The sequence below is a fragment of the Geotrypetes seraphini genome, chromosome 18 (genome assembly GCF_902459505.1).
Source record: "Geotrypetes seraphini chromosome 18, aGeoSer1.1, whole genome shotgun sequence".
Lineage (NCBI taxonomy): Eukaryota > Metazoa > Chordata > Amphibia > Gymnophiona > Dermophiidae > Geotrypetes > Geotrypetes seraphini.
The window spans coordinates 11,762,088-11,789,130 of record NC_047101.1 but is presented as its reverse complement, the minus strand read 5'-3'; the positions used below and the strand labels follow the sequence as shown (position 1 = coordinate 11,789,130).

The following is a 27,043-nucleotide window of genomic DNA, read 5'->3' as shown; positions in this document are numbered from 1 at the left end:
AGAAGGAATGTCAAAGTATCCCTCCTTTTAGTCCATGGATACGTGGTCTAAGTGTTTACAAAGGACAACAAAATTCATGCCTATGGATTACAATTTCACTGGCGAAAGGAGTATGGATTAAATTGAAAAGGTGACTTGGCATTTTCTAGCACAGTCCGTGGAAGCCCACTCAGATCTGCAAAATTCCTGAGTCATGTAAATATGTACACGTTATCCACTCTTATTTCCTGACACCACAAAAAAGTCTTTCGGGCTTTGAGCCATAACATAGTAATTGACGGCAAAGACCTCAACAGTCCATCCAGTCTGCCCATTAGTTATACGCATTAAAAATGCATGATTAGATTAACTTGTGTCTTCTTTGATATTTCTGGGCCTTAGACTGTAAAGCCCACCTGGTATTATCCAGGTTCCAAATGCTGAAGTTGCCATTAATCAAGCCATTGTGACATCACTGCTGAGGTTGGCTCTTAGGCATTGATGGAATGAGGCATTATGACATCACAATCTCAGCTCTAGAATGTTGATACTCTTTGAGTTTCTGCCAGGTAACATAGTAAATGACGGCAGATAAAGACCTGAACGGTCCATCCAGTCTGCCCATTAGTTATACGCATTAAAAATGCATGATTACATTAACTTGTGTCTTCTTTGATATTTCTGGGCCATAGACGGTAAAGTCTGGTATTGTCCTAGGTTCCAAATGCTGAAGTTGCCGTCCAAGCCCACCCCAGCCTATCCAACCAACCTGTTTGCAGGATATCTACCGTAAAGTCTGGCCAGTAACATCCTCCTGTTCCATATTAGTGGAGTTCCCATTGATGCCCTCCCCAGCCCATCCTACACCGAATAACCACATATAGGGCACAAACCGTACAAGTCTGTCCAATACCGGCCTTAGTTCTTTAATTTATACCATTTGTTTATTTATTTATTTAATTCGTTTTCTGTTCCGTTGTCCCCAAAGAACTCAGAACGGGTTATAGGTTTTCTGTGTGTTTATCCCATGCAAGAGCTATTTGGCTCCTCTGCATAATTCTTTTGCACCCAGGATCTGAATGTTATACTGTAAATTCCACACGGCATCTTTCAAGACCTTTTCAATCTTCAACGACATTTTACTCCAGATTGTGCGTTCCAGTTGCTATGTATGTCCAGCAGTGCTGTGGAAATGAAGAAACAAAACGAGTATTAAAACAAAACTTTAGGGACGTGCAAATCTATCATATTCCCATGCGAATTGGACTTCAGGAAAGGAGCAATATGATATGGTACACCGATGAAAGTGTACAGGACACTGGCGCCCTGACAATTGTGCGCCGACACCTACGCACAGGAGGAAAGGGCGCCACCGGTTCCGCCGCTTTTACGTTTTACTGTTAGCATTCTGAGGGGAGGTGGGGGGGCGGAATTCCCCCAGTGCACTTATAACTGTTTGCGCTCCCATTGGGGGGGGGGGTTGGGAGGGGGACCCCCCCCCAGTACACTGAAAACTTCCATTCTCTCGCTGTTCGGGAGTTTTAAGTATAGTGGGGGTATTCCCCCACCCACACACCCCAGCAGGAACACGAGCTGTTTCTCACCCCCTCCCCCTCAGAACGGTAAAGGTAAGGCGTAAAAGCGGCGGAACCGGCGGTGTGCTTTTGTCCTGCGTGCAGGTGTCAGCATGCGAATGACCGACATGCTTTTGATGTGCCACCATATGATAACCAACAAAAACTAGGTTGATATATCAATCTTCTAAGAGACTAAATCGAAATACCTCAGCCCCACCACTCCACCGCAATAATAATTTCTAAAGCGGGAGATTTACGTGGTGCTTCATCATTGGTAAATCGTCTCAAATCGCCGTGATTGTATTCGTTTAAATATTTTTTATTTTAATTTTTCATTTTGATTTTTTACTTATCAATAAATAGAAAGTTATAAAAAGTGTATAAGATTGTATACTTAACATCTACACACAGCTAAACCTGGGAGTCCGACCCGACATGTTTCGCACTACATGTGCTGTCTCAAGGGTCTCCCTGTGTAAAGATAAAAAATCAAAATGAAAAATTAAAATAAAAAATATTTAAACGAATACAATCGCGACGATTTGAGACGATTTACCAATGATGAAGCACCACGTAAATCTCCCGCTTTAGAAATTATTATTGCGGTGGAGTGGTGGGGCTGAGGTATTTCGATTTAGTCTCTTAGAAGATTGATATATCAACCTAGTTTTTGTTGGTTTACATGATCTAGCGGAGTGGGTTGGTTATATAACTACATAAATTACTGGTTTTAGATTAAACCATATGATAAAGCATGCCGTTTAAACCCTATCTGGCAGCTCCTTAAGAAGCGACTCAGCTTAAAAGACTTTCTTCTCTCACAACTGACCTGAGGCTCAAGGATTCGGTTCTGTATGGCCTCTCCTTATCGCTCTAAGCGAAAGCTCATATGCTAGAAACATTGCCGCACTTGAAGGGAATCCTCTCACTGCATTCACCGTGAGACCCCTGAAAAACACCTGTATCGGCGTCGAGAACAAAGAAAAAATAAAGGTCTATGAATAAAAACGCTTTTATGCCTCTCAATCTGAATGAAAGCAAAGCAGAAACCTTTATCATGTTGTTCCAGGACTTACATCATTCATAAAAAGTCTCTCCACCCCTCACCCCACCCTCTCTGCATGAAGCAACACCTTGCTACAAAAAACTGATTCACTCAGGCTGTTTTCCCATTCTGGAGTTGGTGCAGTAAAATGCATGGGGCTCTTCACACCAGTTAGCTTGGCTCTGATTCATAATTTTGTGGGTGCACAATGCAAAATGAGTTTTGTGTAAGTGCTAACTATGCACCAGTCATTGTGTAGATGTCGGTATACAGATATAGGGTCATTTGAATGACATTTTTAACTGAGTCTGGGCACCTACTGGCACCTAAAAATTTGGCATTGGTTAGAGATCCCGGGCCTAACAGCTCAAACGGTTTATACAGTAGAGTCCTTATTATATGACCTTTGGTTATGAAACATTCTGGATTAACGAACAGTCAGATGGTCAGACATAAAAAATAAAATTGAACACCAGCAAAAATGCCATATTTCTAATATGTCATGACTGTACAATTATTAGTTAGTTAATGAAATTTTTTTGTGATTTAGCATACTTTCAAACCTTCATTCTGGTAGCTTTGACATATACAGTCAGCCACGCCCTTATACTTCTTGAAATGAACGCCGTCTGCCTGAAGTCGACTTTTCACCACGTCCATTGGCGTGGCTGTTCCCCAGGAAATTGCTCCTAAAAGTAGAGCAATTGCAATATTTAGAGGCCTGCAGAATAAAAGTTGTGCTGAGAAAAAAGGTCCACCAGGTCGGTCAAAAAAATCATTAATGTTCACAGTAAGACTACTTAGGAAAGAACAGATTTTGCTATGTGCATGTTAATTGCTTTCCACATTAGCATGAGTGATCAAATCTGAAGAGGACATGAAATAGTTCAAAGTTCCTAAAACCAGCCACTAGGTGTCACTATTGTACAACACATATGACTCCTTTCCCTCCTTAACTGTTCAGCAGGTATATACCCAGTAGTACCCAAGCTCCTTCTATAGGTGTCCTGTTACAGAATTGCCCTGTTCCAAGAATAAAAGTCTTTACTGAATAATTTGCGTAGGCAAACAGCAATACAGCTTCCGATGAAGTAAAAGTACGCAGACTCAGGCAAGCAGGGTGGGAATTAAATTTGGTTTCAGTGAGCTTTCGGAATTAACACTTCTGAAAAACTTACTTGAGACCAAAGTTTTTGGTCGAGAAATCTGAAAGCTTTTAAGAGGGTTCTCTGAGGCAGCATTTCATTGCGAAACAAGTCAGAACCCAGCAGTCAGCTAAGTACCATTTAATTTATTAGATACAAACGTATAAGACATAGGTGACCCCGTCAAATGACTACAAGACAATTGTGCTCCAACAAATGCACCCTGACAATTGCGGTGGTGGATACTATTTTGTATTTTTCAGGGTTACAAAGTAACCCTCTTTTTTGAGGGAGGTGGGGGCTGTTTATATCATGATTATGGGAACCCTAATTATGATATAAACCTTACCCTAACATGAAGGCTCTGATTTTCTGGCACTCTTCAGGCCCCTTCCCTTTGGGGGGGGCTTGAGGAGTGTCAGAAAATCAGGGCCTCCCACTTACGGGCAAGGGTCGGGGCTTGAGGAGTGTCAGAAAATCAGAACCTTCCACCTACGGGCTGCAATTGTCCTGTGCGGATTTGTCGGTGGACCAAGACATAAGATCGGTTGAAGAAAAGAAACCCGTTTGGGGGGGCACAACATTAAGCAAGTGCAATGATTGAGAAGAAAGACAGCTTACAGTGGGTGCAACCCGATACACCATCAAATGCGTGCGCCGACAATTGCGCGCCAGGACAATGTGACGCCATCAATTCCGTTAGTGTTAGGGTAAGGTTTAGATCAGGATTATGGGAGCCCTAAGGGGTTAGGGTTAGGGTTCCCATAATCCTGATCTAAACCTTACCCTAATACTAGATAGCAAATGAATATTTTAAGTGTAGTAAGGGGGGTTCCCCCCTCAAAAAAGAGGGTTACTTTGTAACCCTGAAAAAGACAAAAAAGTATCCGCTGTATGGAGCAGAACTGATGGCACGCCATTGTCCTGCATTTAAGTACATCACGGGATGGGTCAAGGTGGAAGATGATATCTTTCTTCTCAAAGGACCCTCGAACACAAGAGGACATCCGCTCAAACTCAGGGGAGGGAAGTTTCGTGGAGACGTCAGGAAGTACTTCTTCACGGAACGAGTGACAGAGCATTGGAACAAGCTTCCAGTACAGGTGATCGAGGCCCGCAGTGTCCCAGACTTCAAGAATAAATGGGATACCTTTGTGGGATCCCTGCGAGGGTCATACCAATGAATAGGGTCGCTAGGATATTGACTTAATAGAGCAGGTCAGTAGAGTTAAGAGGGCCAGTAGACTTATAAGGGTGGGTCAATGGTATGGGCAGACTTGATGGGCTGTAGCCCTTATCTGCCGTCATCTTTCTATGTTTCTATGCATGCATTTGACGTGCGCCCATTTGTTGGATCACGGTGCAACCCACATACGGTCTCATTGCGCAAGATCTCTGAGCACTGAAAAGCATTTGTTGTGAAATTTCTACCAGCTACAAAAGGGTGTTGTCCGGTGTCCATTTACTTATGTGTACTTTGACCGAGTTCAGTTTGGCGCCGGTAATAAAATATATAGTCCCCATTATTTGGGGAGCCTTTCGAAAAGTATCAGGGAAGTCTCAGGGAAGGGGTAAAACGCGGACCTGACGGACCTCGCGGATCTAAACCCGCACGTCCTTAAAAATCTGAGGTCCTATGTTTTCTTTGAACCTAATCAGTTAACGGCCCTTCTCTCTATGTCCCGCCTGGAAAAGGGGAAAGAATGAGGGTTTGAGTTATAGGGCGCCTGGAATTTCAGTTAACCACGTACCACTTGTCTTTTATAATATGATTCTTTGTTAAAATCCGTTTAATTCACATCATGGATTATAATGGTGGACTTGAGAGATTATACAAATATCTGATTTCTATATAATTCATCGGGTTTCTTTTGTTCTTTTTGATGTAATCACTTTCTGTACAAGATGTATCTTGATTTGTTAATTTGAAAATTATAAATAAATAAAAAAAAAAAAAAAAAAAAAAATCTGAGGTCCGCTTGTAGTTAGTTCTGGCTCTGACAGACCTCGGTGACAATGTCGGATCCATGTCGGATCCATCTCGGCATAGGGAGGGAAAAGTATTAGGATCCATCAGCGCTACAATGTCACCGAAGTCTGTCAGAGCCAGAAACTAACTACAGGCGGCACGGACCTCAGATTTTTAAGGACGTGCGGGTTTAGATCCGCGAGGTCCGTCAGGTCTGCGTTTTACCCCTTCCCCCAGTCTCATTTACATGGCATTATATTAGTTCTTTCCTGAAGTAGCCTAATATTGATAGACTAATCCAAGCTCAGTAATTGCCACTTTGTGCCAGAAGTTAAATTTCAGTGAGTGGGTTGGATGAGCAAACGAATTAAATAGCGAGAGGACAAACTGGTGATCAGGCTGAAACCTGTTTTGTACCCTTTGATCCTTCCGGTTGTTGTTAATCCAGCCTTATCAGTTATGTGCTCATCTATTTCTTTGACTGGGATCCTGGTGTATCATTTTCTAAGAACGAGAGTTAAAATGTGAACCTCCACTAAATAAACATTACCAAAATTACTAAGGACTCTTTTTGCTAAGGTGCACTAGCGTTTTTAGCATACGCAGAAGATTACCCCACCCCACATGGCTAGAACTAACGCCAACTCGGTGCTAGCGTCTAGCTCGTGCGGCATTGTAGTACGCGCTATTCCATGCGTTAACGCAGCTTAGTAAAAGGAGCCCTAAGACTCCCACATTTTTAACCTTAACCTTGATGGCATTTGGAGGGATAGAAAGCCACAATTCTGAAGCGGGTATATACCCACCCCTATTCCCACTTTCCCCAAAAGCTCAGAACGGGTTGTAAGTCAAACAGACATAATATACAGTTAACACAATTACAGTACAGGTTTACGATACGAGGTTATTTCCTAACTTGATACGTGTTGTTGCTAGGTGCCATTGAGATGAACGACGGATCTAAAAAGAAATCGGTTTTGTACTAGTTCGGAAAGGTCCTCCAGCGTCATCCCCATGGTTGTTTTAAATGTGTCCAGCCATCTTCGCCTGGTTCCTTCTATCTTCCCAAACAAAAGATGCCCTTCTCCATTGATCTCTCTCTTCTGATGGTGTGACCAAAATAAGACAGTCGTAACTTCATCATTTGAGCTTCAGGTGACATCATCGACTTGTTAGCTCTTCTAAGTTCAATTTTTCAAGTTCAATTTATTTACTATACATCAAATATTAAACCAGGAGGTAAATCTAAGTGGTCCATGGCATGCCTAAAATCCTTCTCAAATGAGTCAGTCTTCTTTCTGTCTTGTTTCCGTAGTGTCCAGCTTTCAAATCCGTAACTGACCACTGAGAAAATCAGCGCATGGCCAAGTCTGATCTTCGTTTGGAGTGTTACCTCCTTGCCTTCATTGAAGAGCGACCAAGTGCTTGATACATACTAGGTCTAATAAACATGATATAGAGTTTATAGGTTACAATTTGCCCTAGTTACTCTTAACAGTGCAAAGTTTTCCGGTACAAGTTTTTATCTTAACTAGACACACATTAGGGATCTAATACCAGTATATGTGATGTACAGTTTACAGGTTAAATTTGCCATATTACAGAACTATTACAAATCCACCCTGTTCTGGCAAAAATGATGCACCTGGGAATTCCTACATGTGATCCACATAAAATTAGATGCACGCTTTCCATGCACCTCCTTTCTACATGCTTATTTGGCCCTTTTCCAGGTCTAAAACATCTTTACGCAGGAACTTTTTTGAAATTCAATTATCCCCCTACAGTGGAGCACTGTCTACACATTCATTTGTAAGGAGCCACTACCCTGATCCGTGTGATTCATCTTCAGCTGCTTCTGACTCTGGGCAAGTCACTCATCCCTCCATTGCCCAGGTGCAAAACTTAGATTGTAAACCCACTAGACCAGTGGTCTCCAACTCAAACCCTTTGCAGGGCCACATTTTGGATTTGTAGGTCCTTGGAGGGCCTCAGGAAAAAAAAAGATAGCCAAAAGAAAAGGTTTATAAACTATAAAGAGTTTATCTCATGCACAATTGTAATTTCTGTAATAAGACATTAACTAAGTCTTAATAATAATATTGTCATTTATAGCTAAAGAGACATATGATCAAGAAACTGTTTGATTTTACTTTGGTGATTATGATAAACATACCGAGGGCCTCAAAATAGTACCTGGAGGGCCGCGAGTTTGAGACCACTGCACTAGACATAGAAAAAGGACCTGTATGTAATATGTAGACCACTTTGCAGGAAGCATAGAAAGGCAGAATCCAATTTAAGTGTGCAACTGTAAATTTCAAAATCTTACATGGTATTTTTTTCTCCTTTGGTCTCTGTTTCATTTAATTCACAAGAAATCTCTAATTCTAGGAGCTCTCAGAAATATAAGCTTGGCTTTCCTACTGTTAAAAGAATAAAAACCGTGGCCAATTTTTTGTCGATCGTTTTCTTTTTTATTCGTAAAAGTTTGGAATGACCTTCCTTCTATAATTAGAGTTCTCTCTCATCTACCCACTTTTCATAAAGCATTGAAGACATATTTATTCCAGAAATTTACTAGTGATTTCTCTTTTTCAAATAATCAACCATAAAAGATAAAAAAATTTTGGCTTAAAAGATATACCCCCCTCTTCTACGAAACTGCGCTAGCGGTTTTTAGCGCAGAGAGCTGCGCTGCTCCCGACACTCATTGAGTTCCTATGAGCATCGGGAGCAGCGTGGGCCATTCAGCGCAGCTCCTCGCACTAGAAACTGCTAGAGTGGTTTCGTAGAAGAGGGGGCTAGTTTCTGTTCTAATCTCTTGTATAATTTATTAATATTCTGTTAACCGAGCCGAGCCCTCTTGTTGGGATGAATCGGTATATGAAATCAAAGATTAGATTAGATTAGCAGTACATCAAGAATCTATTAAACTGACATGTGCAGACCCCCCAGTAACACGAGCCATAGATCTGATGACACTGGCGGGTACTTAAAAGTGGCAACGTTCATGTAATTCACAGAAGCCCCACCTTTGCGTCAAGGCATGGGTAACTGGAAGCAGTGGCATAGTTAGGGCAGGAGATGCCTGGGATAGTGGCGCCGGACCCCCCTTGCCGTGCTTGCGCCGCACTATCCCCCACACCTCTTTAAATCTTTGCCAGCAAGAGCAGCTTTTTCAGTCTACTGCTCGCGCCAGCGTGGGCCAAAAGCTGCAGAAAACAAATGTGCCTTATGACGAGAGTTACACTTACGAAATGCCGTTTCCTTTTAGAGAATGACACGGTGACAAAATTCATCACCGTTCCCGTCCCCGCGGATAACCACGGGAAACCATCTTCATGTCATTCTTTAAGGAGAGAGGGAAGAATCAGAGTATGAATGGCCACAACCACTGACCCACAAGCTTTGCTTTGAAGAATGCTGGGGTAGAAGGACTGAGGTTGAGAATGACTGTCTCTGGTATCCAGAGCAGATAGTGTGATGTCATAATGCCTCCTTCCACCAGTGCCTAAGAGCCAATCACATCAGTGATGTCACAATGGCTTCATTATCCTTGGCTCACATAAGAATCAGAGTATGAATGGCCACAACCACTGACCCGCAAGCTTTGCTTTGAAGAATGCTGGTGTAGAAGGACCGAGGTTGAAATAGACACTACAAAATGACATGGGATTATTTCCCGCGGTTATCCGCGGGGACCGGAACGGTGATGAATTTTGTCACCGTGTCATTCTCTACTTTTTCATAATCCTTACCTGCAATCCCTCCTGCCATCCACACGGAATAGGCATTTGCTGTTGTATGCCCATCGGGAATGCTCCACTGACAGAGAAATATATAAGGGATGAAATAGACACAATATCCTGGAACATCCCTGAGCAGCATTGCATTCGCTCCACGATAGATGCCTGAGAATCCCTCCTGCTGCAGGATAGAGCTAAGACAATGCACTGGGCCTCTGTATGTAGGTTGCTCAGAAAAGCCCACAGGCCTGTGACCAATAGTTATGTTTTCTGGGAAAAAGGAAAGAAAACAGAGAAAGGAGAAGGAGGAGTCATTAGATAGTAAAAATGACTAGAGTACTTCTACAGTCACTGTATACAGAACTGCCAAGGGGGCCAATTCACTCAGTGGGAGGTTCAGAGTAGGCCCCCACCAATCGCTCTGCCCCAACCGGTCCAGTGCCCTGCACAGATCCACCCATCGCTCCACCCCAGGCACGTCAGATTGGCAACCAGAAGCAAAAAGAGTTGCTTCCACGTGCCGGGGCTGCAGGAAAGGCCTTCGTCAAAAGCCGTTTCCTTTTATGCTGAAGGATTAGTGGCAGTACGGAATGATCTTTTATGGAGGCCTTTCCTGCTGCCAGGGCATGGGGAGGTCACCCAGTGAGAGATCCTGGCCCACTGGGGGTGGAAGGGTGGGGTGGGAGAAGATCAGCAAAAGCAGAAGGCTTCTCTTCATCTGTGTCTGGTGTATAATGTTTTCACCTTCTACTTCTGTTCTCTTCCTAATGCATTAGTGCATACAAATACGATACAGAAATTGTTGTTTCCCTGCTGGAGGACATCATTTGTCTAATGCTGCTGTGGGTGAATTGGCATCCTGAGAGGAGAATGGTTCCCCCTTCTGATGTGTGAAGCGTCAGGCACTGTAAAGTGGAAATACAAAAAGGATGAGCTGTTTTAAGCAATGCAGAACAGGGAAAAATCTGTGCCAGGCAACTGGAGCTTGCGGACAATATGCCAGGGAAGTTCATGATTGTGAGAGAAGCTGACTAACCCAAAAGGTAACAATCATTGAAAGCCAATGTCAGGTCTGTCTGCAGAGGCCTACCGTATTCCATACAATCTCTAAGACCAAGGACAGCAGGCATTGTACGGCCATGCACGATATCATAGAAAGGACTGATTTGGAGGTTAGCTGTTCCGGAGAGGGAATCTAGAAGTCTTCATGTCATGGATAGCAGTGACGAGGAAAGGAGGTGAAGAAATAGCTCCTTGGGCCTTTTAATGATATAGAGTTACAAATGACAGATTAATGTTTATTAACGTTATTACAAATTGTGTTTCAGCTATAGAGCCTGCTTCAGGAGTCTAATTTAATTTCCAAAATAGTTCTGACTATATAGCCACCAAATTAATGTTCTTCCCATCGTGTATAACAAATTGATTTATTTGGTTTCTTTTGGCAGAGTGATTGTTAAAGGCCATATGTCTCTATTTCTGAAGTTACTGAGCCTACAGCGCCAATTTAGAAATTAGAAATATTCAGTCACACTTACATGGTTACCAGTACCACAGACTGGGATATTCAGTGGCCTAATACAGTGTGCCAGGACAGTCTATGAGGGCAGTCACAGAGTTATCCAGTGAGTGGTGACAGTCTACAAACCAGAAAACTACATAGATAAAGTTAAGACAGTAAGAAGCTAATCCTAATTTTATTTGATCATCTATCCACATACCTGGATAGCTTTGGCGTTGACCCCCACAATCTGGATATTCAATGCAAGCCATTGTCTGGATACTGGTGCTGAATTACCAGATTATGTTTAACTCCAACCAGGGAGGGAGGCACATCCTGGTCTTGTGACCAGGAAGTGATGTCAGAAGGAAGCCGAGGCCGGCACGAACAGCAGTTGGAAGATGCTGCTCGAACTGCTGAACATTTCAAGAGTTCATAGGGGTGCAGAGAGGAGGAAAGGCGCAGCCCCCCCCCCCCTACCAAGACAGCACCTGGGGCAGTCCAAAGTGCACCTCTATCCTCCTTACTACGCCTCTGGTTCCAACAGTTGATATTTAAAATAATGCTGACCACTGTGGCTCAATATTGACCTCTATATTGATTTGTAGAGCTCAATGAAAGACTGAGCATCAAAGCAGAATGAAAAGAAGACTTGTGATGTGACCCAAATTTGAGAGAGAAGATTATTTTGTCTCTATCCTGGGTTTTTTCATTCCCTTCTTGATGCTATGCAACAGTCATAGTGCTAATTGCAATTCAAGAACAAGGAGCTTAAGAATGACAATGCAAAGGGGTGAAATTGAGAAGATCAGGAGTCAGGACTAGAACAAAAGTCTCCATGACTGGAACCATATTGTAAGTTTCCAAGTTTATTCTATATTTGATTTGATACACCGACCATCTGATCAGTTTACAGAGTAAAATTATTCTATTCCAGACAACAAATAAAGAGTCCTTGTCATCCTACCTGCTAGTTGACTTTGAGTTTGCATCTGTAGCCTTATCTTTACCAAGTCCACTGGGCCACCAAGTCCTACTGAAATGAACCCTGTTGCCATGCTTGCAACGGCCAAGTCTGAGAGGGCAGGAGCATGGTTAGCGTTCCCGTAACGATGCTCACTTATAAATCTTTGAGTGTTGCTGAAGACACCAAACACCACAGAATTATAGACAGCAATGCTAGCCAATGGGAAAGACATCCCTTTATAGAACCCAGCAACCTGGCAGTGAAATAACGCAAATGTTAAATGAGAAATAGCAGAGAGTAAAACAGGGGAAACAAAACCACAAACACAAAAGCAGAAAACCAAAGTGGAATTGTCCCAATCAGAATGGTGCGCACCAAACAAAAGTGTCCTTCAACTCATCTGATAAATCCAAATGCCTTCATTCATCCAAAGTCTCATAAAATTCATCCAATGACTCAACGACCCGACACGCACCCAACCGGCCTGCCTCAGGAGTCTTGTGAGTCTTCACCGTGTCTATTTGAAAAACCATACAAGGTGAAAAGTTGTTCACAGCAAGGTCTCAGTGTTGTTCATTGCCTTACAACTTTTCACCTTAGCAGCCGCATTTCGAGGGTGCGTTATTTCTGTACTTTGTATGGTTTTTCAAATAGACACGGTGAAGACTCACAAGACTCCTGAGGCAGACCGGTCGGGCCGAAACATGTGCATGTCGGGTCATTGAGTCATTGGATTAATTTTATGAGACTTTGGATGAATGAAGGCATTTGGATTTATCAGATGAGTTGAAGGACCCTTTTGTTTGGTGCGCGCCATTCTAAATGAGAAATAGCAAACAGATTGGCATAGCAGAGTTCTAGCGTACTTATGCGCTCATTGACGTTTTTTTAATTGGTTTATAATGGCACTTTCAATTATCAGCACCAAATAAGCTAATTAAAAAATTAACTTCCCCCTCCCTTTGACCAAACCACGATAGCAGTTATTAGCGCAGGAAGACACGCTGAATGCTCCGCGCTGCTCCCGACGCTCATAGGAACCCTCTGAGCATCGGGAGCAGTGCGGGGCATTCAGCACAGCTCCCTGTGCTAATAACCGCTATTGCGGTTTAGTAAAAGGGGGAGGGGAGTAAGTAAGGTGCTTTGTAGGTGACAAGGTCTCACGAGGTAATCCTGTACCAACCAGTTAGCATGTGATAACTGATCAGCACAGGAATGTCCACTCTCTGTCTCCTGCCGAGACCACTCAAAAAAATATTAAATATTCTTAGGACCAGATTTTATAAACGGGGCCTACATTAGGCACTGCTAGGCGCCCTCATTTCAGTGACTTAGCAACGTTCAGGATCTGTGCCAAATTTTTATTTTTTAATTGGCTTAATCAGCGTGGTAATTGACCATGCTGGTTTTCAGTCAATTAAAAAACAAACCAACCCCCATTAAACAATTTAAGAGTTTGGCGCCGAACTCATAGGATGTCTAGCGACGCCTAAGTGGAGGCGCCCTCCCGCACCTAAGGACACCTAATGAAGCCCATGTTAAAAAGTAGGCATGGTTATGGGTGGAGAGTAGGCGTGGCTGACTTAGGTGTCTTTAGGCATCTGACATAGGCGCCGCCAACTTAAGCGAGTGAAAAGCTGGCCTTGCACAATTACAGTTCCCGTTGCCTTTCTTACCCGCGTTGCTTGATTGTCTTCCTTTCCGTCGAAGGGGGGGGGGGTCTGCTTTGCCGATTGGGGTGGGGCCTGCATTGCCAATCGATGCTGGAGGGGCCCATTGCCGTTTGGAAAAACCAATGTTGATGCCCTCCTTCATCAGGCCCCCCTGACCATTTTGTGCCCTAGGCACGTGCCTACTTGGCCTATTGGTTGATCCTGCCCTGATCAGAGGTAGTGATTTGGTCTAGTGCAACGCAGGTAGGTTTAATAATATCTAATTGGTTTCAAGTAGTATTTGAACAGAGTAGGAGGGTTGCTGGCATTTATTATCGTTTCCTGAATATGACGAGATAGTGAAGGAAGACATGAAGACAGGGTTTTAGGGGGAGAGTGTGGTGCAGTGGTTAAAGCTACAGCCTCAGCACCCTGAGGTTGGGGGTTCAAACCCACGCTGCTCCTTGTGACCCTGGGCAAGTCACTTAATTGCCCCAGGTACATTAGATAGATTGTGAGCCCGCTGGTCAGAAAATACCGCGAATGACTGGGACCGCGAATCTCCAACCACGAATGACCGGAGGAGCACTGTATTGTGTTTGCTTGGAGACATCATTGAACACATTTATATTTTACTCGCATTATTGACAGATTTTATGCATTAGTTTATGTAATAAATAATGGATGTGGAATTAAAAATAGGTTAAAATGGTGAATAGCGTCTTTAGATTATTATTGATTTAAATGGCATTGGCACAAGTCAGCAGCTAACGTGGCTTAGTAAAAGGATCCCAAAGCTCAGTGTAGGTTATTTCATCAGCCTGATAGATTGGGAGCTCCCCGAGGGCAGCGAAATAACTGCTATACTGAATGTGACTCACCTTGAGCTTCCAGTGCACAGGTGTGAGCTAAGTTCAGAATCAGATACAGATACTGTGATTTTTGTACATCACAGGGTCAAGCCCGGTACTTACACTCTCATTTCTGTAGATCATAAGAATACAGTTTAGCGTACTTCCATATCCTTTCCCAACTTGTAAGCGAGTCTGTGAGGTAAATTAATGAACAATGAACAAGTGAGAAATTGACCAATGTAATAAATAAGTCAAGAGCTCTTTCAGGTCTGAAGTGTGGGTCTGGGCTCAGAAAGAAAGAATGCACGTATGTATAAATGGAAAATATTATGTGGAACATTTAAACATTGTGATAAAAAAAATATTTTATAAACCTCAAAATAAAAATAATAAGAAAGTAATACACTACAAAAGGAAATTTATCTTCTCGAGCAAGGTCTTGGGCATCATCATTGATTCCACATTGTCCTTCAATGACCACCTCCAATCCTTGGTAAAAAAATGCTTTTTCAGCCTTCACATGCTGAGGAAAGTTAGACCCTGCTTCCATCAAAAACATTTTACCCTCCTTGTCCAATCCATCATCCTCTCCAGATTGGACTATTGCAACTCTATCTACTTAAGCCTAACTAAGAAAAACCTCCACAGACTCCAACGGATTCAGAATGCCGCGGCCAAGCTCATCTTCGCTAAAAGTAAATTTGACCATGTCTCCCCGCTCCTGACCAAGCTCCACTGGCTTCCGATAATCGCCAGGGTCCACTATAAATGCGCCTGTTTAACTTTCAAAATCCTATATGGTATCCTCCCTCCCTTTATCCCTCTTTCTTGGAATTCCTCAAACCCTAATACCACCAGATCCTCCCACAAATTAAAACTATCCTTCCCCTCACTAAAAGGCATTTCCCACACAGGAAAGCTAGGGACCTCCCTCCACTTCAAAATCACTGAGCTCTGGAACAACCTTACCTCCCCTCTTCGGAACTTGAGCTCCCTCCATCTGAAAACCTGGCTTTTCTCAAAAAATGTAAGTCTCCCTCCAACTTAGGAATCAAGGAAACTCTTATATCTTGGCATCCCAAAACCTCTAAATTTTCTTCATACTTCTACCTCTAACCCTCTGTTGTAGTTCTTTCCTATTTCTCCTACTGTAAACCGCGTCGAGCTCTACGAACGTGGAGATGATGCGATATACAAACCTAAGGATTAGATTAGATTAGATCTTCCCTCAAAAAAATCTAAAACAAATACTTATCTTAGACTATATTTCCCTCTAACAAAGCAGTGATGAATCAATTTTTTGGCTATTCTCAGTTATATTAATGTTGTTCCTTTTGAATTACAAACTGTTCTAACTGGTTTACATCCCCAATGACATATTCATGATCTTGGAATTTAATGATACATTTGCAGGGAAACTTCAAATAATATGTTGCACCCAAATTGGGTGGCCTTTGCCACGTCGGGAAAAATAAGAATTGTATCCCCACAAAATTTAGCTGACTTAATTTTAAAATATCTTCTCATAATAAGTCCCTTATCTGATTCATTCTTACTAGTTAACAGGAGAATCCACCTTGTAGAGATCATATCTTTAGAATGCAGTTAAGTCAAATTCTACCAATTCTATTTGGTCCATTCCCTGTTCAACAATTCTATGTGCAACATTTAAACAGTGTTATAAAAAATATATATATGTTTTGCTGTTCTTAAAATGTAAAAGGGTGTGAACAAACAGCCTCTGTTATCTTTATTAACAGGCATGACTTGACGAAGGCTGCAAGGAGCCCTGGGTGCACAGTTTATTCTACTAAGCTACAACTCAAAAAAATGGAGAATTAATTTTGATGTTAAATTCCAGAGTGTACAATATTGGGATCCTTTTATATTTTAAGGGATTATTGTTGTAACTCAAAAAAGGAATAAAGATACTGTATAGGGTGATTTTATTTAGAGTATATTGAATGATTTTTGCTACAATTTCAATGTATCTAGTTTCAGGTAATTGTTTGATATATAGATTTATATTTGCTATTTTGATTTTTAGTTTCAATCTTCCTCCTGATGAAGCAACCTTTTGTGAAACACGATCGGTGTTGAGGAAGTACTTGAGTTTTGAGGATTACCAATGAATATTTCACATTGAGGATTTGGTCATATTCTTTCTTCAGATGTTGGGATTTGTTTTCGGGATCTATTATCACAGCAACATCTGAACTTTTGAATTTAAAACCAGCGGCAGTGGCTATAAAGAATACTGTTTATCCTCTTGTATATGAACCTGGACATTACCAACCATTAAGTGAAGCTAAGTATCATCTTTTCTTTCATCCATTATGGTTTAGTTCTTATACATACTAACAAGGCTATTTCATCAATTATGGATAAGTAGGTAGGTGGGTGCATTGATGGAAAGTTACAACATCTTTATTCAACAACTCTGCTGTGTTTGAATAAGAATATACACTGAGCACTCTTTTTTTTTTTTTTTTTTGAATATATTTTTATTGAATGAACCAATCACGAGAGGTACAATCAGCAACCAAGCCAAAAAAGAGTAACATCATAGAGACAAGAATCAGGTATACAATACAGCTAGGCCAGAAATCAAGCACTCAAACAGAACCTACTCATGAAAGTTCACACTTTTTTATGTTTGAAACAGAACATCAGGAAAACAAACCTCCCTCCCTCCCCCCGCCCCAAATCCACCCGCCCCCCTCCCCGTGCATCCTGAGAAACCGACCCAACTTAGAACGAGTCCCAGCACTCCACATAAGCCACTGATTGCCAGCTAGTGGCATCTTTCTTGCGTTGCCTCTCCCATACCGCCATCTGGGACATACTAGCTCTCCATTGTTGGAACGTAGGGCACTCGCTTCCCACCCAGTGCTGCAGAATCAACTTCTTAACGAGCCCTAGGGCCACCAGCACAAAGCGTTGCAAAGGCGCAGAAATACCAGCCTCAGTCAGGGGATCCGTGACACCAAGCAGCAGAGTCTTGTACGACCATTCCAGGGAGCGCCCCAAAACACCCTCCACCTCTTGAAGTGCACGTACCCACAACGGTCCCACCAAAGAGCATTCCAAAAAATTTAGTTAATTTATTGATTTATGATTTTTTCAATTAAGATGACAAATTATTGAATTCATATACCTGTTCCAGAAATACCTAAACAATTGACCCGCTCTACCCCCCCTCTTCCCCCCTCCTTAATCCACCTGAATTTACTGCACTGTTATAAATATAATATGTTATCTTCATCTTGTCGTAATTTTACGTTGCCATTTATTCCAAACAGGTCCTGTCGGACATTACCTACAAAAAATGTACATCTTATATTTTTGCTCAGCAAATTGTATTTCTATACTACTGCATCTGGTAGACAATAATATATGTGTTAGTCTGCTTCTATTTGCCTTTTACCCTGGTGTTAGCTTTTGAGCATGGTCCCCTCCGCTGGTATCTCTGACCATATGCTTGGGCCTTGGCCAACAGAAGCTAACACAGGCTCGATTCATTTTGAATCAATTTCCCTATGTTTACAACAGTGCACATACAGTATATTACCAAACCAGGATCTCAGATTACACTGGCCACACTGTTTTCCAAGAAAAGGTGCCTCTGTGGAGGTTTACATACCAAAATATTTATCAAACTATTTACGAAGGTTCTTTGCTTGACTTGTAGTCTATCACGCATGAAGAGAGTTTAGCTATGCTGGAGATATGCTCATATCTATGTTGAAGGAGCAGTTTAAGTGAATTTGCCCATTCAGCTGGTTTCCATTAAACCACCATAAATTGTCTCAGATTTGGGACTCAGCTAAGGAATGATGTTAGCACCAAGATTACCGTAAATTATCTCAGATTTGGGACTCAGCTACGGAATGATGTTAGCACCAAGATTACCGTAAATTATCTCAGATTTGGGACTCAGCTGTGGAATGATGTTAGCACCAAGATTACCGTAAATGATCTCAGATTTGGGACTCAGCCACGGAATAATGTTAGCACCAAGATTACCGTAAATTGTCTCAGATTTGGGACTCAGCTATGGAATGATGTTAGCACCAAGATTACCGTAAATGATCTCAGATTTGGGACTCAGCTACGGAATGATGTTAGCACCAAGATTACCGTAAATTGTCTCAGATTTGGGACTCAGCTAAGGAATGATGTTAGCACCAAGATTACCGTAAATTATCTCAGATTTGGGACTCAGCTAAGGAATGATGTTAGCACCAAGATTACCGTAAATTGTCTCAGATTTGGGACTCAGCTACGGAATGATGTTAGAACCAAGATTTCCGTAAATTGTCTCAGATTTGGGACTCAGCTACGGAATGATGTCAGCACCAAGATTACCATAAATTATCTCAGATTTGGGACTCAGCTACGGAATGATGTCAGCACCAAGATTACCGTAAATTATCTCAAATTTGGGACTCAGCTACGGAATGATGTCAGCACCAAGATTACCGTAAATTATCTCAGATTTGGGACTCAGCTACAGAATGATGTCAGCACCAAGATTACCGTAAATTGTCTCAGATTTGGGACTCAGCTAAGGAATGATGTTAGCACCAAGATTACCGTAAATTATCTCAGATTTGGGACTCAGCTAAGGAATGATGTTAGCACCAAGATTACCGTAAATTATCTCAGATTTGGGACTCAGCTAAGGAATGATGTTAGCACCAAGATTACCGTAAATTGTCTCAGATTTGGGACTCAGCTACGGAATGATGTTAGAACCAAGATTTCCGTAAATTGTCTCAGATTTGGGACTCAGCTACGGAATGATGTCAGCACCAAGATTACCATAAATTATCTCAGATTTGGGACTCAGCTACGGAATGATGTCAGCACCAAGATTACCGTAAATTATCTCAGATTTGGGACTCAGCTACGGAATGATGTCAGCACCAAGATTACCGTAAATTATCTCAGATTTGGGACTCAGCTACGGAATGATGTCAGCACCAAGATTACCGTAAATTATCTCAGATTTGGGACTCAGCTAAGGAATGATGTCAGCACCAAGATTACCGTAAATTATCTCAGATTTGGGACTCAGCTAAGGAATGATGTTAGCACCAAGATTTTTTCAATAGAATCTTGGTGCACTTATTTTTAACATTTTTTGGTAAACCATATATGGGTAAATGATGTGCAAATGGCAGTAAGCCCCTTAAGCATTATTCTATAATGATGCACGTGAATAACTTAGACCTTATTTGGCAGAGAGGCATTTACAGGAGAAGTGGAAGCACACGACAGAGGCAGAGCTAAATTGATGTTTCAGAATATGGATTGGAAATTTGCACATTGATTTTACAGTTGTACTTTTTAAGGAATATCTATTTATTTTCGCAAATGCATTTTATTCAATTATTGTTTAATTTTAGCTGTTTTTAGATTTCGTACTTTTATTCACTGTTTGTACATTTTTAGTACTGTATGTGAACCGCCTAGAACAATGTGGTAGGGCGGTATATAAAAAATAAAATTATTATTATTTTACATGTAAAATGTCAGAATACTGTAAGTGATATGTGTAAATGTCACTTTTAGTGCTCATGAGCCTTAGCGCTTATAAATAGTTGCGTCCTGCGGCCATTTTTTGTGAAGGTTTTTGACACCAGTGTGAGTGGGTGTGAAATCAATGTGGGTGAGTCTTCATAGTAAAAGAAGTTCCTATCTACCCTGAGGCAGCTTAAAGGAGAAATGTTTACCATCATTGGTGGAGGGATATCATGATTCAGCAGATAGGCTTTTATTGATTTTCAGTTTGTTTTTGCATTGATATTAAAAGAAGGTGGGGGTTTTAGGGGGGTTTTTTTTGGGGGGAGGGGTTGTTTTTTGAATACCAGTGAGATTACTACCCATAATTCTCTACTACTATAGAAGTTTGGTGGAGGGTGGGTTCTGAGGCTTTTTCCTTTTTCTGTTTAGCATTTTGGACACTTCTGATTTTGCTCTATCTTTTATGAGAATAGGCTCACTACCTGAGTTTTTATGGTGCCTATATGATGGCACCCAGTTAAAGAACTGCCTCCTATGCATTCCAAATTATACTCTGAATGGCAAAAGCCTGAGTACCTATAGATGTTGTCAAAGTCTTTTCAATTCCACTGAATACCATGCAATGCATTGAAGATCCCGAGCCTCAGATAGCCTTTGTAATCAATGACACCTTTCTACTGATCTGTAGTAACATTGTAACTAAAAATGTTGCAATCTATTCCTGGATGTTTGTTCAAATGGAACAGTTGCAAGAGAAAAGTCTCTGCACAGAAATAATTACCGTAAACCTTGACCTTAGACAGCAACCAGAAAAGATCTAGGCAAAAAATATTGCAGTTTGTGCTAAACCCCTATCACACTGTAGTCTCGGACATACTAGAAGTCTAAAAAGTAGAGACATCATCCCAGGGCCAAGTTCTGCAGGATTCCAAGGGGCCTGTCTGTCCTGCACAAATGAACTCTGCAACTGCTGCACTGACCCCCAGTGGTAGGAATGTATAGGAGGACTCACTATATCTTAAAGAGGCCATATTGGTGCAACATTTAATGGTTTTTAAATTTAGGTGACCTGTTATAATAGATACAGGGTTTATTCTACAACAGGTCATCTCTACGCAGGTGCCCATTCTTTAAAGGAACGTAAACACCTAATTATCCTTCATAGAATATTAGTGTAACGGGTAAAATATGTGGTCATCATTTAGATACAGCACTCATTTATTCTGATTTATATCCCACCCTCCCAGAAAGCTTAGGGCAGGTAACAGAGGAACATACATAGTTTCAGTAAACAGATTGAACCTAAATATAATGTTGAAGGCTAAGCCTTAGAGATGGTGCAAGTGTTAACAGCTAAATCTGTAATTTATACCTCTAATTATGTAATTTTGTGCACATATATAAGACTAGAGAAAGGAAAATGGTAAAACCAGAGGACATAATTTGAGGTTGAGGGGTGGTAGATTCAAAGGCAATGTTAGGAAATTCTACTTTACGGAGAGGGTGGTGGATGCCTGGAATGCGCTCCCAAGAGAGGTGGTGGAGAGGAAAACGGTGACAGAGTTGAAAGAAGCGTGGGATGAACACAGAGGATTTAGAATCAGAAAATAATATTCAATATTGAACTAAGGCCAGTACTGGGCAGACTTTGATAGAGGATGGGCTGGGAAGGGCTTCAGTGGCTGGGAGGGTGTAGATGGGCTGGAGTAAGTCTTAACAGAGATTTCGGCAGTTGGAACCCAAGCACAGTACCGGGTAAAGCTTTGGATTCTTGCCCAGAAATAGCTAAGAAGAAAAAATTTAAACTGAATCAGGTTGAGCAGACTGGATGGACCATTCGGGTCTTTATCTGCCATCATCTACTATGTTACTATGTTACTATGCACATAACATAACCTCCCATTTTTACACTTAGGCCAGATTCAGTTATAGGATGCCTACACTGGGCATTGCTAGGTACCCTAATCAAGGACTCTTAGCAATACGTAACTTTGGAATCTCCGTGCAACTGATCGTGCCAGTTTGCAACCAGTCCCCAAAAAAGAAATTAAATCACTAATTAAGAGTTCTGCGTGGAACTCTTAGGAAGCCTAGTGACGTCTATGTCGAGGTATTCCCCCAATGCCTAACACCGCCTATCTGAGAAGTAGGCATGGTTAGGGGTGGAAACTAGGCGTGGTTGACTTAGGCATCGGTAGGTGTCTGAGTTAGGCACATGTAGATTCGGTCAAGTAGAACCTGGCCTAATATACCAACGCCTACCTCTAGGATGCCCAGCAAAGTCTAAGCATGCCTAGGCGTCACTAGGTGGGATTCTATAAGTGTTGATTAACAGCCACACTGAGCGGCACCTACAATGTAGGCGAGCTTAGGGCGCTATTTACAGAATCTGGTGCTTAGTGTGAAAAATTGTGCATGAAGGTTATAGAAATACAGGTGCATAAATTAATTGTTCAATTAGGTGCTATCAAACGATAATAGAAATTAATTGGAATTGAGTGGTGCTAATTGTATTAATTTACAGTTACATGTGTAAATTTTGGGCTAGGTCCTTAGCATTCCAAGCAGGATTAATGGATTCATGTTTGAATCTTCTCGTTTCTCCATTTCTTACTTACTATCAGTTTCGAAAAGATCTTAAAACCCATTTATTTAAATAATATAATATGCATTACTGGTTTTCTTTGTTTACAATTATGATTTCACAAAAACAAACAAAATTACAACACAATTCAGATTTCCAAAGCATCTTTACATTTACTGAAAGACAGACTATATGCCCCACACAGGAATGACGAAAAACAACTTTACCTTCACGGTATCTAGAGGATGTCCCACCACGACACTTGCGATCCCTGTGGATTAAAATAAAGTTGCTAGAGAGCCATCTGAAACAGCAGTGTTTAACAATTTACTAGGGATGCGTATGGAGAAAAACCAATTTTGATCATTTTTTTGATTTTATCCAAATTTTTCCTATTTTCGTGTGGGCTTTTTTCTTCTTCTTCACACATTTTAATAACTTGTCGTATGCCGATTAGAATGTGCAACTTCATTGCATATGCATTAATTCAAAGGTTTATATATACAAAATTGATTTTTTTAAGGCACCCGAATGAATCTAATGCTATTAAATGCCTATCCCTATAATTTACTTCACAGAACAAAAATATTATTTCTTGTTTATCATGTACAAATGTTTCTGTTTGTTAAAATTTTATATTCTGCTAAATCTCTCACAAATTCTCAGCAGATCACATAAAATACAAATAACTCAGAGAAGGCCTCATCCAAGGCAAGGCAAATGATGGGATGTATCAATAGAAGCTTCGTCAGCCGTAAACCTGAAGTCATAATGACACTCTACAGAACCATGGTGAGACCCCATCTGGAATACTGTGTGCAATTCTGGAGGCCACATTACCGTAAAGACGTGCTTAGAGTTGAGTCGGTTCAGCGGATGGCCACTAGGATGATCTTCGGGCTCAAGGGTCTCTCGTACGAAGAAAGACTAAACAAATTGCGGCTCTACACTCTAGAGGAACGCAGGGAGAGGGGGGACATGATTGAGACATTTAAATACATCACAGGACGTGTCGAGGTGGAAGACGACATCTTCTTTCTCAAGGGACCCTCGGTCACAAGGGGGCACCCGCTCAAACTCAGAGGAGGGAAATTTAGTGGTGACACCAGGAAGTATTTCTTCACAGAAAGGGTGGTAGATCACTGGAACAGACTTCCGGTGCAGGTGATCAAGGCCACCAGCGTGCTCGACTTTAAGACTAAATGGGACATCCACGTGGGATCCCTACGAGGGTCGAGTTAAGGAACTAGGTCATTAGCACTCAGACTTAATGGGGTGGGTCAATAGAGTGGGCAGACTTGATGGGCTGTGGCCCTTTTCTGCCGTCATCTTTCTATGTTTCTATATAAAATATATAAGAACTCCATTATATATAGAAAAGACCTAGGTCTCCTTTTACGAAGCCGTGTTAGCAGTTGAACGCACCTAATAGCGCGCGCTAAACTGCCGGCTGCGCTAACCGCTACCGCCTCCTCTTGAGCAGGTGGTAGTTTTTCAGCTAGCGCGGGGGTTAGCGCGTGATAAAAAGTCACGTGTGATAAAGCCGCTGACGCGGCTTCGCAAAAGGAGCCCCGAAACTCACACCGGTATAATATAGAAGTAGGGCTTCGATTCTCAGGTGCTTTATTATTTTCCAGCTACTTAGGGGTTCCTTGAGGCGACAAAATAACACTGGGGTCCTTTTACGAAGGTGCGCCAGCGTTTTTAGCGCGCGCACCGGATTAGTGCATGCTATAGCGGGCGCTAGCTGAAAAACTACCGCCTGCTCAAGAGGAGGCGGTAGCGGCTAGCGCGCGGGGCATTTTAGCGCGCGCTATTCCGCGCATTAAGGCCCTAACGCACCTTCGTAAAAGGAGTCCTAAGACGCGCCAGCCAGTTTAGCGTGCGCTAAACACTAATGCATCCATAGACTATAATGGATAATCTTTAGCACACGCTAAAATGACCAGGGCGCCTTAGGAAAAGGAACCCAGTGTTTATCCATATTTCTATGCCTCTGGTTATAAAGGGGGGGGGGGGGGGGCGTGCTGAAAAGTTCTCAGCACAACAAGTTTTAAGTTTATTAAAATTTTGATATAAACGCAATATCAAATATTTTCAATGCAGAACGTTCAGGAAGTAGTGTTTTATTTAACAAAATTTGGAATCCATTGGCATTATTTGCGAATGCAAATTAATAGATAATATATTGCCTTCTGAGTTTTTTCATTACACATCTGGGTTGGGATGGGCGGGAAGGTTGGGTAGTGATTAACATAGATATTGAATCTTCTTATTAAGATGTTTAATATTGTTAATATCAATAATTGATGGAAGGGGGGCGGTTATAGTTATGATTCTATACTTTCTGCTTGGAATAGTGTTTTCATGTTGTCAATTTACTGTATTACACTATTGTAATTTTATAAAATAATAAAAATTATTTTTAAAAAATATATATATTTTCAATGCATATATCAATAAAAAAAATTTTAGGGGGAGGACAATATAAAACAATTTAAACAGACAAACATACCTTCAATGTACACAAACAATAAGTGATACAAAAGGAAACAGGATTGAACTACAATTATTAAAGAAAGTAAGAGAACATTTAAGGAAAAACAACATCTAAAACAAATAAAACAAGATCTAAATATGAAAGGGAGAAATTGTGAACTATATATAGATCTGGTTAGATATAAATATTTGAACCTGAAATTGTTGATAAGAGTTATCCTGTTTTTGACTCAAATGCATCCTTCTATAGGTGGCTTTTTAATGTGCTTTTAAATTTTTCTAAAGAAGCTTCACCACGCAAATAAATTGGTAACTTGTTCCACAGCTGGGGAGCTCTGACTGAAAAAGTTGTTGCTCTTCTGGTGCCTCTAATTTTCAGAGACGGAATGGTCAGCAAGAAGAGAATGCCGTGGTCATGGCTCGGTCAATGATCTGAAACAATGTCAAAAAACATAGAAGTTCACTTCCGAAAATTGGCACTTAATGAAAGGAGGTAACACTCTTTTCAGCTACAGTGGCAAAATAATGCTCCGAATTTAGGGAATTGGTTGGTTGGGCTGAGAATTTTTCCGCACTCCTTTGTACTGGCTGCATACTTTTCCCCGTTGAAGTTGCGTAGGGTTCATCGGTACAGAAAAGAGTGGCGGGTTCAAGACAAGTCAGAGGAGGGGCGAGCGTGCTGGGGAAAGTGATTAGAACATAAGGATTGTCATACTGGGACAGACCGAAGGTCCATCAAGTCCAGTGTCCTATTTTCAACATTGGCCAACCCAGGTCCCAAGTACCTAGCTAGTTCCCAAGTATTAAAACAGATTCTGTACTGCTTATCCTAAGAATAAACAATGGATTTTCCCAAACCATCTCAATAATGGCCTACGGACTTCTCTTTGAGGAAATTATCCAAACTTTTTTAAAACCCCGCTAAGCTAACTGGTCTCACCACATTCTCCGGCAAGGAATTCCAGAGTTTAATTACACATTGTGTGAACAAATATTTTCTCCGGTTTGTTTTAAATCTACTACTTAGCTTCATCGCATGCCCCTAGTCCTAGTATTTTGGGACGAGTGCTACATATCTACCCTTTCCACTCCACTCAGGTATTTTATAGACCTCTGTCATATCTCCCCTGAGCCGTCTCTTCTCCAAAGCCGCTTTAGCCTTTCCAGTGTTTATTTACTAAACACATATTTCATTTGTTCATTTATGCTTTATTTATTTACTGCATTGGGGGTGTTTTATTTGTGTGTTTATCGGTTAAAGCCCACAATCAGAAGTCCTCTATGTCACTTTGAGCATGTAGAAACCTAACAGAGGCAAGAATTATACTGCAGACAGTGCCTACATGTCATATCAATTCACCCAGTGTAACTTGAAACAGTAACTCAACAATACAAATACAGATAAGCAATTACAATTTTTGCATTCCAGAGTGTCCAAATCTCTCATTCCTATCACTTACCCCCTATCCAACCAGCTACAAAATCATCCAGTTGAAAACTGCTCATGCTGTTTTTCCAAGCTATAAATTCCTTTCAATCTTTCCTGTAAGAAGCCAGATGGCTTTCAGCTTCATTCACTTGCATGTTTGTCTCGCATTGTTTTGGTTTTTTCAGTCTCCAAATGTCCCAGAGCCTTCAATCTTCGAGTGAGCTGCCCCTGCCGCTGAATTCTTTTATAAAGTTTCTGTTTTCCTACTTGTCTGCTTTTAACCTCTGCAGCTTCAAGCCTCCAAACTTGGTGTGACATCATTTCAGATGTTCTTAAAGGCACAGTAAGCAGAAACCTCCCTCTGTGCTCTGCTCACTCATAGATGGGACACCGATCAGTGCTTGAAAACCCGCTGTTGGAACTGCCTTTGACCAGTCAGCTTTTCTGGATAGTTGCAATGACTATGCTTGAAATATATTTGGAAATAAAGGGTTTCTAAAGACTGCACATGCATTCATCGTGGATATCCTGAAAACGAGACCTGTTTCCCCCAGGAGTAGTTTG

General features: G+C 41.5%; 1 protein-coding gene across 6 annotated transcripts; it reads right to left on the bottom strand.

Annotated features, from left to right (window-relative positions):
- Positions 1-885: 885 nt before the first annotated feature.
- On the bottom strand, positions 886-26,778 carry SLC25A48 (solute carrier family 25 member 48). 6 transcript variants are annotated; one of them, XR_004537473.1, is made up of 9 exons: positions 26,511-26,774; positions 22,779-22,822; positions 14,559-14,630; positions 11,933-12,185; positions 9,477-9,734; positions 3,157-3,290; positions 2,386-2,515; positions 1,955-2,027; positions 886-1,163 (listed from the first exon to the last, which is right to left on the bottom strand). XR_004537473.1 is itself a non-coding variant. In XM_033927015.1 (9 exons), the coding sequence occupies exons 4-8, from the start codon at positions 14,577-14,579 to the stop codon at positions 2,393-2,395; spliced, it is 789 nt and encodes a 262-aa protein (XP_033782906.1). In that variant the 5' UTR covers positions 14,580-14,630; positions 22,779-22,822; positions 25,246-25,482; positions 26,511-26,770; the 3' UTR covers positions 1,045-1,163; positions 2,386-2,392. The 6 variants fall into 6 exon arrangements, 3 of the variants coding, with proteins under 3 accessions (XP_033782906.1, XP_033782904.1, XP_033782907.1); XM_033927015.1 differs by lacking the exon at positions 1,955-2,027 and adding an exon at positions 25,246-25,482 and having other exon boundaries at positions 1,045-1,163; positions 26,511-26,770; XR_004537474.1 differs by lacking the exon at positions 1,955-2,027 and having other exon boundaries at positions 1,045-1,163; positions 3,165-3,290; positions 26,511-26,775.
- Positions 26,779-27,043: the final 265 nt, after the last annotated feature.